We start from the raw sequence: 14,965 nt of genomic DNA, 5'->3' as shown, positions 1-14,965 counted from the left end.
AGTTTCTTACCAAGAGTAAATGAACTGCTTCACTACACTTGCTATTTTTACTTGGTTTAATTTGCATTTAATTTTCAACATCCTTTGCATACTATCCAAAGAGTTTACCATGAGCTACAACCCAATGGAAGAAGACCGTAGTGATGTTTTTTATTTTGCACAGTCTTTATGGTGGTTGTTTCAAACTAACCCTGAACCTATTGAGTATTGCCAACTGGTTAATTCTATTGTTACTACTCTTAGTAGGAAAGCAGCAAGTTTCAGACAGACCAAAGAGTTCACTAAGTTCATGGTTATCCAGTAATAGTTGAATTTCTGTGTCCCTGGCTGCCCAGAAAGCGCATTGTCCTACGTCACAAAGCTGCTTTTTGTTTTAAAAAAAATTGTTGGATCTCATTCTAGGTATGGCATTACAGAAGGTGATGGCTTCTCTATATTACAAGATGCTGAGATTCTGGGTATGCTGTTCTCACCATCAGCTATGCAATGTCTTGCTGTTATTTGCAATAAGGCATTCTACCAAATGATTGACTGCCTTGCAGAGGGAGCTATCTAATCGGATCCATAGCCTCCTTTTCTACAGAACCTCAAGACTTATGTACAACCACAGACAAATTTGTGGTCAATGGTGTTCTTTTGCACAGCCCCTTCTCAAGGATTAGATAAAGCAAGTTCCATGGCAATGTAGCCAAACCCATCCTTTAAAATGCACTCGTAGGCTTTGTAACTTCACTCACTGGAGGTGATGTGTTATTGATGTTCATTATATTGAGTTTAGAGTCATGGAGATGTACAGCATGGAAACAGACCCTTTGGTCCAACCCGTCCACGTCGACCAGATATCCCAACCCTATTCATATACCCATCCAAATGCCTCTTAAATGTTGCAATTGTACCAGCCTCCACCACATCCTCTGGCAGCTCATTCCATATACGTACCACCCTCTGCGTGAAAAAGGTCTCTTTTATATCTTTCCCCTCTCACCCTAAATCTATGCGCTCTAGTTCTGGACTCCCTGACCCCAGGAAAAAGACTTTGTCTATTTATCCTATCCATGCCCCTCATAATTTTGTAAACCTCTATAAGGTCACCCCTCAGCCTCTGATGCTCCAGGGAAAACAGCCCCAGCCTGTTCAGCCTCTCGCTGTAGCTCAGATCCTCCAATCCTGGCAACATTCTTGTAAATCTTTTCTGAACCCTTTCAAGTTTCACAACATCTTTCCGATAGGAAGGGGACCAGAATTACACGCAATATTCCAACAGTGGCCTAACCAATGTCCTGTACAGCCGCAACATGACCTCCCAACTCCTGTACTCAATACTGTGACCAATAAAGGAAAGCATACCAAACTCCTTCACTATCTGATCTACCTGCAACTCCACTTTCAAGGAGGTTTTGTGGGGACAAACAGGTTGTAGTTAGTGTTCTTTGAAAAGCATTAAGCTGGGCTTGTATTAGTTTACTTGTGCATTTGTTCATAATGTTTTTCTGCAGGAGGAACTCATGTTTTACAATAGCAATCCTACGTTGTCACCCAGCATGAGAATTTCATTTATAAACAAGTGGATGCTGCCATCTGCTGATAGTTGGTGGTATTACCATGTTGTAGCTCATGTGAAAAGAGTCACTAAAACAAAAATCTGGAGAAGCTCAGCAGGTCAGGCAGTATACATGGAGAAAAACCAAAGTTAACATTTCAGGTTGAGTGTCCCTTCTTCAGCAGCTGAATTTTACACTTCATGAACATCAAGTGGGTGGAAGGCACTTCTGACTGGTGACCAACAAGAAATCTTTATCAGGTTTCCTGAGGATGGGTGTTGATATTTGAAAGTTGCCTTGAAATGATGTCATTGAACCCTGTGTCGTCCAATGATATACTGTCAATTTTAGGTGGTTCTTCAGCTGCTTATTTTGAGGATCCACCAAAGTGATCCAGAGATCAATAGGCAAATGTAGTGTAAGTTTGTCCGCACAGCATTTTACTTGGTAAGACAATGCTTATGTCAGGACACCAACTTGCAGACTGTTTCGGATAAAATCTCTGGGGGACACACACCAAACAACCCAACCACTCTGTGACCGACCACTTCAACTCCCCCTCCCATTCCAATCAGTACATGCAAGTCCTGGGTAGCTTCCACTGCCAGATTGCATACTATAATATGGTGACGATGTCATGTCCATGACTCTAAAAGGTATACTGATCGTAAGACACACAACTCTGTGGTTTTGCTCATGCTATTTCTCCAGTCCTGCCTAAAAACAAGCAAACGTCAGCCTTAATGTCTTGCAAATAGGAGAGCAAGTAAATAAGGAAATTAGTGAGGGAAACAAGATAAATAATTTCTATGGATGAAGTTTCTGCAGATCTGTAATGAGTAAAGTCTCAGTATTTCAGAGCTTCTAGATATTACAGCAATACGTTCAGCTGCTGACACACAAGGTTTTGGAATTTTCTTTTTAAACTTCTTTGCTGCTCTCTCTATCTCTCATCCTTTTAAGAAAATCTTTTAATTTCTTCCTCTTAACACAGCTTTTGGTTATCTGTTCTACTATCTCCTTGAGACTCTGCCAAATTGTGATTAACCTTCTTGTGAAAGGCCTTGGACTGTTTTACTCCATTAAAGGGGCTTTTTGTTATATCACGTTTTGCAGATTGGTGAAAAATGTAATTTGATAATGTTCTGTGAAGTGCCTTGAGATGCTGTACTATGTTAAAAATGCTGTATAAAAACTGTATCACCACAGGAAATGACATCATCAATCCAAGGAAACTCAAACATATAAATAGAAAGCAGGAAATGCTAGCATTGCTTCGTCTGGAGGCTCACTGAAGATGTTACCTAGTATGGTGACAAAACATCTGAAAATGAACCTTCCAGTTCAGCGAGCAAACCTACAACCAGAACCTCAACCTGAGCTACAAATCTTCTCAAAACTTGCTAACTGTACAAATGCAAGTTTTTCTTATTTTTGCATAGTTCTCCACAGAGAAATATAATAAGATTACTGCCCTGCCTAACATTCTATTTCTAAGACATTGGTTTTGTTAATTTGTTCATACTGTAGCAAGAGCTTAAAAATGTGTTGCTGGAAAAGTGCAGCAGGTCAGGTAGCATCAAAGGAACAGGAGAATCGACGTTTCGGGCATAAGCCCTTCTTCAGGGCTTATGCCCGAAATGTCAATTCTCCTGTTCCTTTGATGCTGTCTGACCTGCTGTACTTTTCCAGCAACACACTTTTAAGCTCTGATCTCCAGCATCTGCAGTCCTCACTTCCTTCATACTGTAGCAAGATAATTCCATGGATTCTGATAGGTGTTACAATGGCAACACCAATAAATAACAGGCACATTTGAATGCTTAATCACTGATTCCAACAACCAGGAACACAGCTTACAAAATTACTGTAAAGGGAATTGTACAGAGAAAAACAGGAGAAAGTCTCAAAGACATAATGTCCAATGGATAGCTGGTGCAGACCTGATGGACCAAATGGCTTTCTTGTACAAGTTCAATAACCATAGTTACCATATCGGTGATTTCCTGCCCACTGTGGTTGACAGGGCCCTCGACCTCATCCAACTTATCACCCATGCTTTTCTCCCTTACCCTTTCCCATCACTCACAGCAGTGTGATCCGGTCTCCCATGTTCTCACTTTTCACCACACCATCATCCTTGTTCAAAGGATCATTCTCCGCCATTTCAGATAACTCTAGCAGAATGCCACCACCAAACATATCTTCTCTTTACTCCTCCATCTCCATTTTACAGGGATCACTCCCTCCAGACAACCTAGTCTATTCCTCAACAATCAACACCACCCATCCTTCACTTGGCACCTTCCCATGTAACCACAGAAGGTGCAGCACCTGCCCCTAAACCACCTCCCTGCTCACCATCCAAGGGCTTTCCAGGTGAAACAGCATTTCACCTGTACATTCTCCAATCTTGTGCGTTGTATTCACTGCACCAAATGTAGATTGGGTGACCACTTTGCAGAACACCTGTTCTGTGTGCAAGCAGATCCTCGAACTTCCTGTAACTGGTCATTTTAACACAGCATCCTGCTCGCATGCCCACTTGTTTGTCTTCGGCATGCTGCAATTCTCCAATGAATCACAGCGCATACTGGAGCAACAACATCTCACCTTCAGACCAGGCACTTTACAGCCTTTGGGCTCAATATTGAGTTTGAGACCTTCAAATTGTGAAACCATTCCTTCCCATTCTTTTCGCTTTATGAGTTGTATTCCCTATCACAATGTCCTCTTCTTCCCCCCACATCCCATCCCAGTGGAACTGTCTGTTCTTTCCAGTTTGGCAGTTAGACACATCATCGTTCTGCTATTCCCACATTCCAGTTACTTAATCTGAACTATCAACATCTTTTCTCCCCAGCATCTTATACCCCCTGCCCTCCATGCTAAAGTTCAGCTCTGATGATAAGTCATCTGGACTTGAAACATCAGCTTGCTCTATCAATATGGATGCTGGCTGACCCACTGTGATTTCCAGCATTTTTTTTTGTTCAGTGCAGATTCCAGTATTTTGCTCCTGCATCCTGAATTTAAGACAAAATCCAGTTCTGTTCATAAGGACCCCCCACCTCATTGGAATCCTGTGGATGCTGGAAATCTGACACAAGAGAACCCGAGAAAGCCTCAGCAGGTCGGTGACGTGAAAACAGGATTAACATAATCGAGAGCAGTGACCCAGAATATTCCGAACACGTTTTGACAGACTTGTGGCAGGGGTAGGACTCGAACCCGGATCCCCCGGATCAGAGGCGGCGACACTGTCGCAGCGCCACGAGAACCCCGCTGGCGGGTAAGAGCGGATGTGACGTATAGTGGGCGGGACGGAGGCGGTCAAAGGTTAGAGCGAGCGGAGGGCACTTCCTTTCGGGCGGGTAGCGGCCATTGAGCGGCGGAGCTGGTGAATGATTCGATTATAATCCGTGTCCATCCGCTGTCAGGGCGCGCGGCGCCGATCCCGCGCCGGCCCCTCGTCAATCCTGCGGCCTTCCTTTGGGCGGCGGGCGCGCTATTTGTGGTCTCGGTCCCCCGGTTAGGCCGCCGATGGAAGAGGGGGTGGGAAGTTGGTTCAGTGGTGGCTCCTGGGGCCTACCTTCAGGCTCCTGCTCTGCCCCCCACCTCTCCCCGTGCAGTAAACCCCCCTTGCTCTTCACGGCAGGGATACCTGGCGGAGAAAGCGTGTCCTTTGCGATCATGGCTCTCCACCTGCGCTGGAGCTATGAGAGAATCCAGCATAGAGTCATAGAGATGTACTGCATGGAAACAGACCCTTCGGTCCAACCCGTCCATGCTGACCAGATATCCCAACCCAATCTAGTCCCACCTGCCAGCAACTGGCCCACATCCATCCAAACCCTTCCTATTCATATACCCATCCAAATGCCTCTTAAATGCTTTCAGGTCAGTGGTAGGAAGTAAATGGATCCTGCAGAACTTATCGGGAATGTTTCAGGGCAAAATAATTGCCTAAAATTTGCAGCAAAGGCAAATTAATAAGCAACAAGTCCTCAGTCCCAGGATGCATCTTGCGCAATGAGATGAATTGCTGGCTAAATCTGTTTTCAGCAGAATGGGCTGCAGGATGAGCATCGATCCCTTTCTGTGCCTCTTGGATGTGTGGTTATTTTGTTGTGCTGGCTATTTATGTGCCATGCTCTGTCTTATCTTCACAGAAATGGGGAAGTTTATGAAACCTGGGAAGGTGGTTCTTGTGCTGGGCGGACGCTACGCAGGACGCAAAGGTGTCATTGTAAAGGTACAGAATTCATGATGGTGAAATACCTTAAGTAGAGCTTTTAGTAATGAAGTTGCAACGTGTGACTGCCTTCTCAGCTGCAAGATTAATGTGCTTTTGAGTTGCAGCTGGCTGCAAAGCATTTTTTAAGTACCTGTACTTCATCTGGCAATTTCTTGTAGCAGATTATCTCCAGATCTATCAGGTAGTATTGGCCACTAACTGGTGTCTTTTAGTAGAAGGCAAATAGGGAGGGTCCGATTGTCACAGTTAAAATCGGAGAACTTTGGGGTTTGACAGCTACATTTTTGGAATCAAGGACCTTGAAACATTGAGGTTAGGTGTCTGTTTTGTCTGCCGTATGTCTGCTTTGCCAGTACATAGATTTGCAAGTGGTGGGCATGAAGTTGAAGTGAGATGAGGGTGAGCTTTAAGTACCAGGGATGTGATTGAGTTGCTGCAGGAGGAGAGCTAAATGAAGCTGCACTAGCCTCATTGGGATGGGTGAGGATGGTATTGGCAATGACCAATGCCAAGGAGGGGATGGGCTGCAATCGAAGGTTGGCATTGACTGAATGAATCAGGAACCCGATTCTTGCTAATGGCTTCGCGCTAACACCGAAATCTAAATATTATGCTTTACCTTGCAGAACATCGATGATGGGACCTCTGACAGACCTTACAGTCATGCTCTTGTTGCTGGTATAGATCGTTACCCGCGTAAGGTCACTGCCAAAATGGGCAAGAAAAAGGTGGCCAAGAGATCCAAGATCAAATCCTTTGTGAAAGTATACAACTACAACCACCTGATGCCAACCAGGTAAGCGTCAGAATGTATGTCACTCTGAGAAAATTGAGTTTATTTGATGCTACAGTGATATGTTCAAGACTGTCTTTAGTGCTAGTATTTCACAGAGTTAGAAAGCTATACTTTGTGGGTGGCAAACAGCCAGCTCCCAAGGTTGCATCTTAACCTGAAAAGCCCCTTAACAGGGGCTTTATCCGAACGAGATGGATGGGCACTATTTCGTTCGGATAATCGATTATTCGGCTAATTGAGTAAATGTCTTTCCTCTGGGGCTCAGTTATTAAAGTCTGCTCCCAGTTCAGGAGATTGCAGAAGCACACAGCCCGCAAGCCCCCGTCCCTGTCCAACACCTGCCTCCGCCCGCCCCATCCAACACCACTCCCCCAACTGTCCAATTCCTCCACCCCCCCGCGTTCCCCAACCGTCCAACACTGCCTCCGCCCCCACCTGCCCCTTAACCCCATCCAACATTGCCAACTCTCTGGGGCAGCTGGACTGGACGCCAGCAACAAGACTGCTGCTGCTTTTGTGGGGTAAGTCTCCAAATAGCGCGCGCACACTGCCACACACAATTTTTTACTGCAACATTTTGACAAGTTCCACCTCTGATCTGTATAGGACAATTTTGGTCAGATTATCTGGGGAAGTCGGTGGTGGTGGAGGGGACGGGGGTTTTAGGGTACACCCCTCTGTAGAACTCCAGGGAAAGTGGGGAGCGAGAGAGGGTGGGAGGTCAGTTTTTTGGAGATGGTGCCTGTTAATCACTGTAAACAAATGACGCGATGACTGCTGGAAACATGTCTTTGATGTGCAGGACCTAGAGATTTCCTTCGGATAATCCAATTTTTGGGTAATTGATATTTGGATAATCAAGGTTCCTCTGTATATGATGTACTGAGAATTTTCCAGAATTTGTGTTAAATGTCTTCCCAACATCCATTGCATAAATTGCACTTGTATGAGGCTGACTTGTGTGATGGGTTTTACATTTTATGCAATTTTGCCATTTCATTATATTATCCTGTGATTTTTCATTTGGATTGGATGCTTCATTTTAAAGGGACTAGAGTACATACAATGGGGATGTACTGCTGAGGCTGTATTAGCCTCTAGTCAGGCCACATTTGGGATACTGCGAGCAGTTTTGGGCCCCATCCTAAGAAAGGATGTGCTGGCTTTGGAGGCAGTCCAGATGAAGTTCACAAAAATGATCCCGAGAATGAAGGGTTTGTCATATGAGGAGTGGCTGAAGACTCTTGAGTCTAACGCGATGGTGTTTAGAAGGACGAGGGAGGGAAATCTCATTGCAAATTACAGAATACAGAGGAACCTCGATTACCCTGCATTCGATTATCCAAATATCAGATTATCAGGCAAGATTGCAAGGTCACAATGCTTGGCTAAATTGTGCTATTCAGCTTTCGATTATCCGGAATTCGATTAACCAAACAAAATACTCCCTGCCTGTGTCCTTCGGATAATTGAGATTCCTCTGTACAGAGAGGTCTGGATATAGTGGACTTCAAGATGTTATCACTAGTAAGAGAGCCTAGGGCCCGAGAGCACAACGTCAGAGTGAAGGGGTGACCCTTTAGAACTGAGATGAGGATGAATTTCTTCAGCTAGAGGGTGCTGAATCTGTGGAACTCATAGCCACCACAACTTTCCAAGGCAAAGTCATAGTGTCTTTAAGACAGATGAGTAGGTTCTTAATTAGTAAGGTGTTGAAAAGTTATGGGGGAAGGCAGGAGAATGAGATTGAGAAGTATATCAACTGGGATCGATTGGCAGAACAGACTCAGTGGGCCAAATGGCCTGTTTCTGCTTTTGATCTGATTGCAGAATTTCTGTTCTGAGAAATTTCAACTCATCAAAATGTTGCATGTAGCCCCCACTTTTATTTAATATGCAATGTGATGTTGAGAGCTTAAGTGCAAATTGCCTGGCAGCATCTGTGGAGAGAAAACAGTTAATGTTTCAAATCCAGTGTCCCTTCTTCAGGTGCCAGTTTTCTTTCCCCATTCTAGCCCAGGAGGTGCCAGCTATAACTTCAGCCCCAGCAAATAAGAGTCACTGGACTCGAAGCGTTAACTTGGTTTTCTCTCCACAGTTATTGCCAGGTATGCTTAGTCTCTCCGGTAACTTTTATTTTTTTTGCTTCAATGGGTAGACAACATGCTTTAAATGGAGAAAACAAGGTTTATGTATTAAGAATCTATCAACTTTTAATGGAGAATTCAAATGCCAACTGAAGTTTAATTTTGAATACCTAATTAGATATGGCGTGATGGCATGGAATGTTGTGATGGTTTTTCACGCTTTAATGAAGAGCTGGAAAATGGGTTGCATTAAATATTTGGAGTAATAAATTACCCAAAATGTCACTGACCAATTTGACTTTACTGCTGCAATTATAAAATGCTTTTTGCTTCAAGCACCTAATCCATGCAGTAAAAGTAATAAATATTTGTTTCTCTGCAACTGTAACCTTTAAAGTTGAAGATGTTCTGATTTAAGAGTTTAACTTCAAGCATCCTGTAGGTTTTAGACACTGCTTTGCCAGCTACATTTGATGATTGGGACTGAACTTGATTCTCTGAAAATCTGTTTGGTACTTGCTTCCGACTCCTTGAATTTGATGAATAATAAGAGATAATGTGCAGTTGAATACTTTTCACATTAGATTTCATTATGGTGTAAATATTAAAGATTTTAGGAAGGAAATTAAAACAATTAGAGGCAAACTAGCAAATGCAGGAGCATCACTTTGCAGAGAGCGTGATTCTTGGGAGGAGAGGCAAGAGTTCTAGATCTTTGAAATTGAGTGAAGCAGTTTTTTTAAATGAAAGGTCACTTTCTGCCTTTGCAGGATCTTTACAAGGTATCCAGAATTGATACCTGATTTGGTATCAGTGACAGACTATCAGTCAAATGTAATTTTATCTGAACTCCAATGTCCCCTCTGTCAGGAGTTTCTAGTCAGTTGACAAGTGAAGGAACACCAACCACCCCTCTCTTTTCAAAAGTTCCTATTCAGATGTAGTGCATAGAGAAGTCTGGGTTCAAGTGTTTTACCAAAGTATTTAATATCTGACCTAAATCTCAGATTTCACTTGTATTGAGGTTATTTGTGCTTTGTAGCTGAATTGTACCTGGCGACTCCTGGGATAGAATAGGGAATAATATCTGGTGTTCTCCTAACTGACTGATTAGAAACCCCTAACTGTGTGTGTGTGTATGTAGTTAAATTTATGACAAGATCAGATATGACAGTCCACAACCACTGACACTGTCACCTCTGGATGTCCACTAAATAAGGAGAGAGAACTCCGTTTCCAAAAATAAAGTACTTTGGAATGTTGACTTGCCAAGTTTTTCAAGGCTTGAAAACTGTTGTAATGTCTCAATGAGCAAGGGGGGGAAGGGAAAGAAGGTGCAAGAGCAGGGATAGAACGAGGAGACCTGGTGCAAAGGGGGAAAGAGGATCCAGCCCTGTGACAGCTATTACTTCCTTAGATTGTTGCATTGTTTTTGGGAAGCTAGTTTCTCACCTCTAGGACAATGTCTTACTTATAATGTGATGTGCTCAGCAGTTGGTCATTTATGGCTCATGGTTTTCCTTTATTTATTCCTTTTTTACAATTACACTCTATTCCTTTGATCGCCATGAGCTAATTGAACTGAATTTGCTTTACTGTCAAGGGAAATTTTTGTGCATGTTATTCTTTTTTCTTGTGTATTGTTTGCAGTACCAAGGAGGTCATGTTTATTGTTCAAACCAGTTGTTTTGAAGAAGCAGAATTGACCTGTTATTTTTATTTGCTACTGGGATTTTGATGGTGGTTATTCAAAGCCAATGGCTTTCTTGTTGGCTGGCTTGTGATGCAAACAGAATGGCTTTAATTCCTGCCGTGCCAAATGTTACCAGGAGGGGTTCTCCTTCTCAGTTTCTCCTCTTGCCTGAGGCATGGTGACCCTCAGGTTAAACCACCACTGGTCATGTCTCTGTCTGTCTCTCTCTCTCTCTGTCTCTCTCTTTCCTCTCGCTCTCTGTCTGTCTCATTTCTCTCTCTCTCTCTGTCTCCCTGTCTGTCTCTCTGTCTCCCTGTCTGTCTCTCTCTCTCTCTAAAGGATATTTTTTAATCAAAATGGTTCCCATTTCAAAAGGCCATCGTCATTCATCTGTATGTGTGCAATTGTAACCATGAAGTTATTGCCAACATATGGTGAAACTAACTCTAAGATCTGGGAAAACTCAAAGCGGTTAAAATAAGTCTGTAAGTCACTTCTGGTGAGAACGTTCTCAGTTTTCAATGAACAGAAGGCTGATTAATTGTCACACAACGTTGTACTGCATGGCTTTTTAACAGTTACCCAAAGCATACCTTTAAAAAAAATTACGGACTGATTTAACTGCTACTGAGCTTTCCTGAATCTAGTTTAAAGCTTAATGTCAGAAATTATTGTGATCTGGTTAATAGTTTTCTGCTTGTAATGAGTTTTGCTGTAACTGACAGTCACATGCACCACGTTTTGAGGGCTGCAACTCTCGCCTTGCAGACTGCAAAGCTTCACCTAGAGATAACATTGCCCATTAACATGGTCTTTTTTCCTTTGTTAGCCTTCAGTTGTTTTTTTTATTTCCAGATATTCTGTTGACATTCCCCTGGATAAGACCATTGTGAATAAGGACGTTTTCAGGGACCCAGCTTTGAAGCGCAAAGCCAGACGGGAAGCCAAAGTAAAGTTTGAAGAGAGGTATGAATCAAATATGTATCCAAGCCGATATTTAATACATGGCTATCAAATAAAACAGGAAATATTTTATAAACAAGTTTTACTTTTCAAAAATAAAACTTGTTTTACGGTGGCACAGTGGTTAGCATTGCTGCCTCACAGCGCCAGAGATCCGGGTTCAATTCCCGCCTCAGGTAACTCTCTATGTGGAGTTTGCACATTCTCCCCGTGTCTGCGTGGGTTTCCTCCGGGTGCTCCGGTTTCCTCCCACAGTCCAAAAATGTGCAGGTTAGGTGAATTGGCCATGCTAAATTGCCCATAGTGTTAGATGAAGGGGTAAATATAAGGGAATGGGTCTGGGTGGGTTACGCTTCGGCGGGTCACTGTGGACTTGTTGGGCCGAAGGGCCTGTTTCCACACTAAGTATTCTAAACTATGCTTGGAAGATAGCAGTATTCTGATCCAAACAGCCTTTACGGCTAATTCTTGCTAATGAAAATGTTGTAAATGCTCATCAAGGTGCTTATGGATATACTTATTGAACATTCTATAAAATAAATGATCTGTTTAAAAACTAGGTTGTTGACAAACAGACAGGTGACATCTTAAGAAATTATAATTATATTAAAAGTGTGTCAGTAAGAAAGTGGTGCTCTAACCTCCGCTATGAAAAGACTCTTAAGCACATACACTGCAGTTACTTTATACTCTGTAAGTTCCCTGTGTTTGGATTGTTATGTTTGAGTTTTCTTGTAGTTATCACGTTGTTTCCTCCTTGCAATCACTTCTGGCTGCTGCTGTCCTTTTCTGCGTTACATCTACCATCTTGTGTTATTTGCACCAAATAAGGAGGTTTAAGATGTCTCTGGCTTTTCCATGACTACTTCTAATTATTGATTTTTTTTTTTAAACAAAAATATCAAGTTGTCCCTATCCTTTGAGGCGAAGTTAACAGTATGCAACTTTGCTTTTCCACAGGTACAAGACCGGAAAGAATAAATGGTTCTTCCAGAAGCTTCGATTCTAAATTGTATTTCAATATAAATAAATATTAATGTAAAATAGAGTATTGGTGTAGTCTTTAATTCACTTTGGTTTATTATGATTTTCTTGCATTGAAGTTTTCGATATTATCCTGTATGTTTCATTAACCTGCACATTATAAAGGCATATTCCAACACATGCCAGCAAATGCTTGGTCTATTTAAATTTCTCATCAGCCTGTTCATAGATGTTATTACATACCTCTGAAGCAGGTGGCATTTGAACACAAGCATCCTGGCTCCGAGATGGGGCATTACCACTGTACCACAAGAACCATGCACTTTTCTTAATTTTTCAGCTAAAGAGTAAGCAGAAGTTTGCAGGCCCATTTGCTGTCAACAAGGACAATGTATTTTTGATTTTTAAAAGTTTTTTTCTTTGAAAAAAATAAATAGAGGGAGAATCATAGAAATTAACCCTTTTTTTTGGTAAAGATTTGAAATAGTGATGGAAAAGGATAGACCGGATCTAAAAGTTAAAGTTCTAAATTGGAGGAAGGCCGTTGTTTTTTCAGTATTAGGCAAGAACTTTCAAAAGTTGATTAGGGCTGGATGTTTGTAAGTAAAGGGACAGCTGAAAAATGGGAAGCCTTCAAAAATGAAGTAATGAAAATCCAGAGATGGTATGCTTCTGTTAGTTGGGGGATGCTGGAAGGTTTAAGAAATGCTATATGACTAGAGAAATTTAGGTTTTGGTCAAGAATAAGAAGGAAGCATATATCGGGTATGGACAGCAGAGATGGAGTGAATCCTTAAAAGCCTATAAAGGGAGTAGGAGTATACTTGAGAGAAATCAGGAGGGAAAATGGGTACATGAGATGACTTTGGCAAATAGGGTTAAGGAGAATCCAAAAAGGTTCTACAAAAGGGTGACTGGGGAGAGAATAGGGCCTCTTAAGGATCCAGGCTGTCTGTGTGGAACTGCAGGAGATGGGATGAGATACTAAATGAGTATTTTGCATTAGTGTTTACTGTGGAGAAAGAAATGGAAGATAGAAAACCTGGGGAAGTAAATATAAAGATCTTGAAAAATGTCCATTTTACAGACAAGGTGGTGCAAGACATATTAAAACGTATAAGTGCATAAATCCCCAGGATCAGGTCACATGTACCCCAGAACTCTGTGGGAAGTGATTGATGGGCCCTTTGCTGAGGTATTTGTATCATCAATAGCCACAGGTGAGGTGCAGAAAACTGGAGGATTGGTAATGTAGTCCTATTATTTAAGAAAGGTGGTAAGGAAAATTTGGGGAACTACAGACCAGTAAGCCTGATATCAGTGATGCGGAATTGGAGGGAATCCTGAGGCACAGGATTTACATGTATTTGGAAAAGCAAGGCCTGATTAGGGATAGTCAAAAGTGGCTTTGTGTATGGGGAATCGTGTCTCATTAACTTGATGGAGTATTTTGAAGAAGTAACAAAGAGGATTGATGAGGGCATAGCGGTAGATGTGATCTATGTGGACTTCAGTAAGGTGTTTGACACGGTTCCTCACAGTCAACTGGTTAGCAAGGTTAGATCTCATGGAATACAGGGAGAACTAGCCATTTGGAAACAGAACTGACTCGAAGACGACGGAGGATGGGGTGGAGGGTTGTTTTTCAGAGTGGAGGCCTGTGACCAGCAATGTGCCACAAGGTCAGTGCTGGGTCCACTGCTTTTCATCATTTATACAAATTATTTTAATGTAAACATAGATATGGTTAGTAAATTTACAGATTACACCAAAATTGGAGGTGTGGGCAGCAAAGAAGACTACTTCAGAGTGCAATGGGATTTTGATCAGGTGGTAGTTGGAGGTTAATTTAGATAAATATGAGGTGCAGCATTTTGGAAAGGCAACCCAGGGCATGATTTATACACTTACATTTATACAAGATCTGGGGAGTGTTGCTGAGCAAAGAGACCTTGGAGTGCAGGTTCATAGGTCCTTGGAATTTAATCCCAGGTAGAGTGGATAGTGAAGAAGGTGTCTGGTATGCTTGCCTTTATCGATCAGTGTATTGAGTATAGGAATTGGGAGATCATGTTGTGGCTGTACAGGACATTGGTTATGCCACTTTTGGAATATTGTGTGCATCCCTGTGACCGGAATGATTTGTGAAATTTGAAAGGATTCAGAAAAGATTTACAAGGGTTGGAGGATTTGAGCTTTAGGGAGAGGCTGAATAGGCTGGGGCTATTTTCTGTGGAGCATCAGAGGAGTGATCTTATAAAGTCATGAGCATGGATAGGGTAAATAGACAAGGTGGCAGAAGTGGGTACTGCAGATGTTGGAGATTAGTCAAGATTAGAGTGGTGCTGGAAAAGCACAGCAGGTCAGGCAGCATCCGAAGAGCAGGAAAATCAACGTTTCAGACAAAAGCCCTTCATCAGCCCGAAACGTCGATAATTTTTTTTCCTGCCCCTCTGATGCTGCCTGACCTGCTGTGCTTTTCCAGCACCACTCTAAATAGACAAGGTCTTGTTCCCAGGGTTGGGGAATCCAAAACTAGAGGACTTAGGTTTAAGGTGAGAGGGGAAGGATCTAAAAGATACCTAAAGGGCAACTTTTTCTCATAAGGTGATGCGTGTATGGAATGAGCTGCCAGAGGCTGGT

The 14,965-nt window shown here is 42.4% G+C and overlaps 1 protein-coding gene across 1 annotated transcript; it reads left to right on the top strand.

The window, feature by feature from the left end:
• Positions 1-4,847: 4,847 nt before the first annotated feature.
• rpl27 (ribosomal protein L27) lies at positions 4,848-12,386 on the top strand. Its single transcript, XM_043685892.1, has 5 exons — positions 4,848-4,941; positions 5,714-5,796; positions 6,426-6,595; positions 11,231-11,341; positions 12,299-12,386. Exons 2-5 carry the CDS (start codon positions 5,716-5,718, stop codon positions 12,345-12,347), a joined length of 411 nt encoding a protein of 136 aa, XP_043541827.1. The 5' UTR covers positions 4,848-4,941; positions 5,714-5,715; the 3' UTR covers positions 12,348-12,386.
• The last annotated feature ends 2,579 nt before the right edge of the window (positions 12,387-14,965 follow it).

Source organism: Chiloscyllium plagiosum, unplaced genomic scaffold (genome assembly GCF_004010195.1).
Source record: "Chiloscyllium plagiosum isolate BGI_BamShark_2017 unplaced genomic scaffold, ASM401019v2 scaf_5107, whole genome shotgun sequence".
Classification (NCBI taxonomy): Eukaryota; Metazoa; Chordata; class Chondrichthyes; order Orectolobiformes; family Hemiscylliidae; genus Chiloscyllium; species Chiloscyllium plagiosum.
The sequence above is the reverse complement of the archived record's forward strand: the minus strand, read 5'-3'. Positions and strand labels throughout refer to the sequence as shown.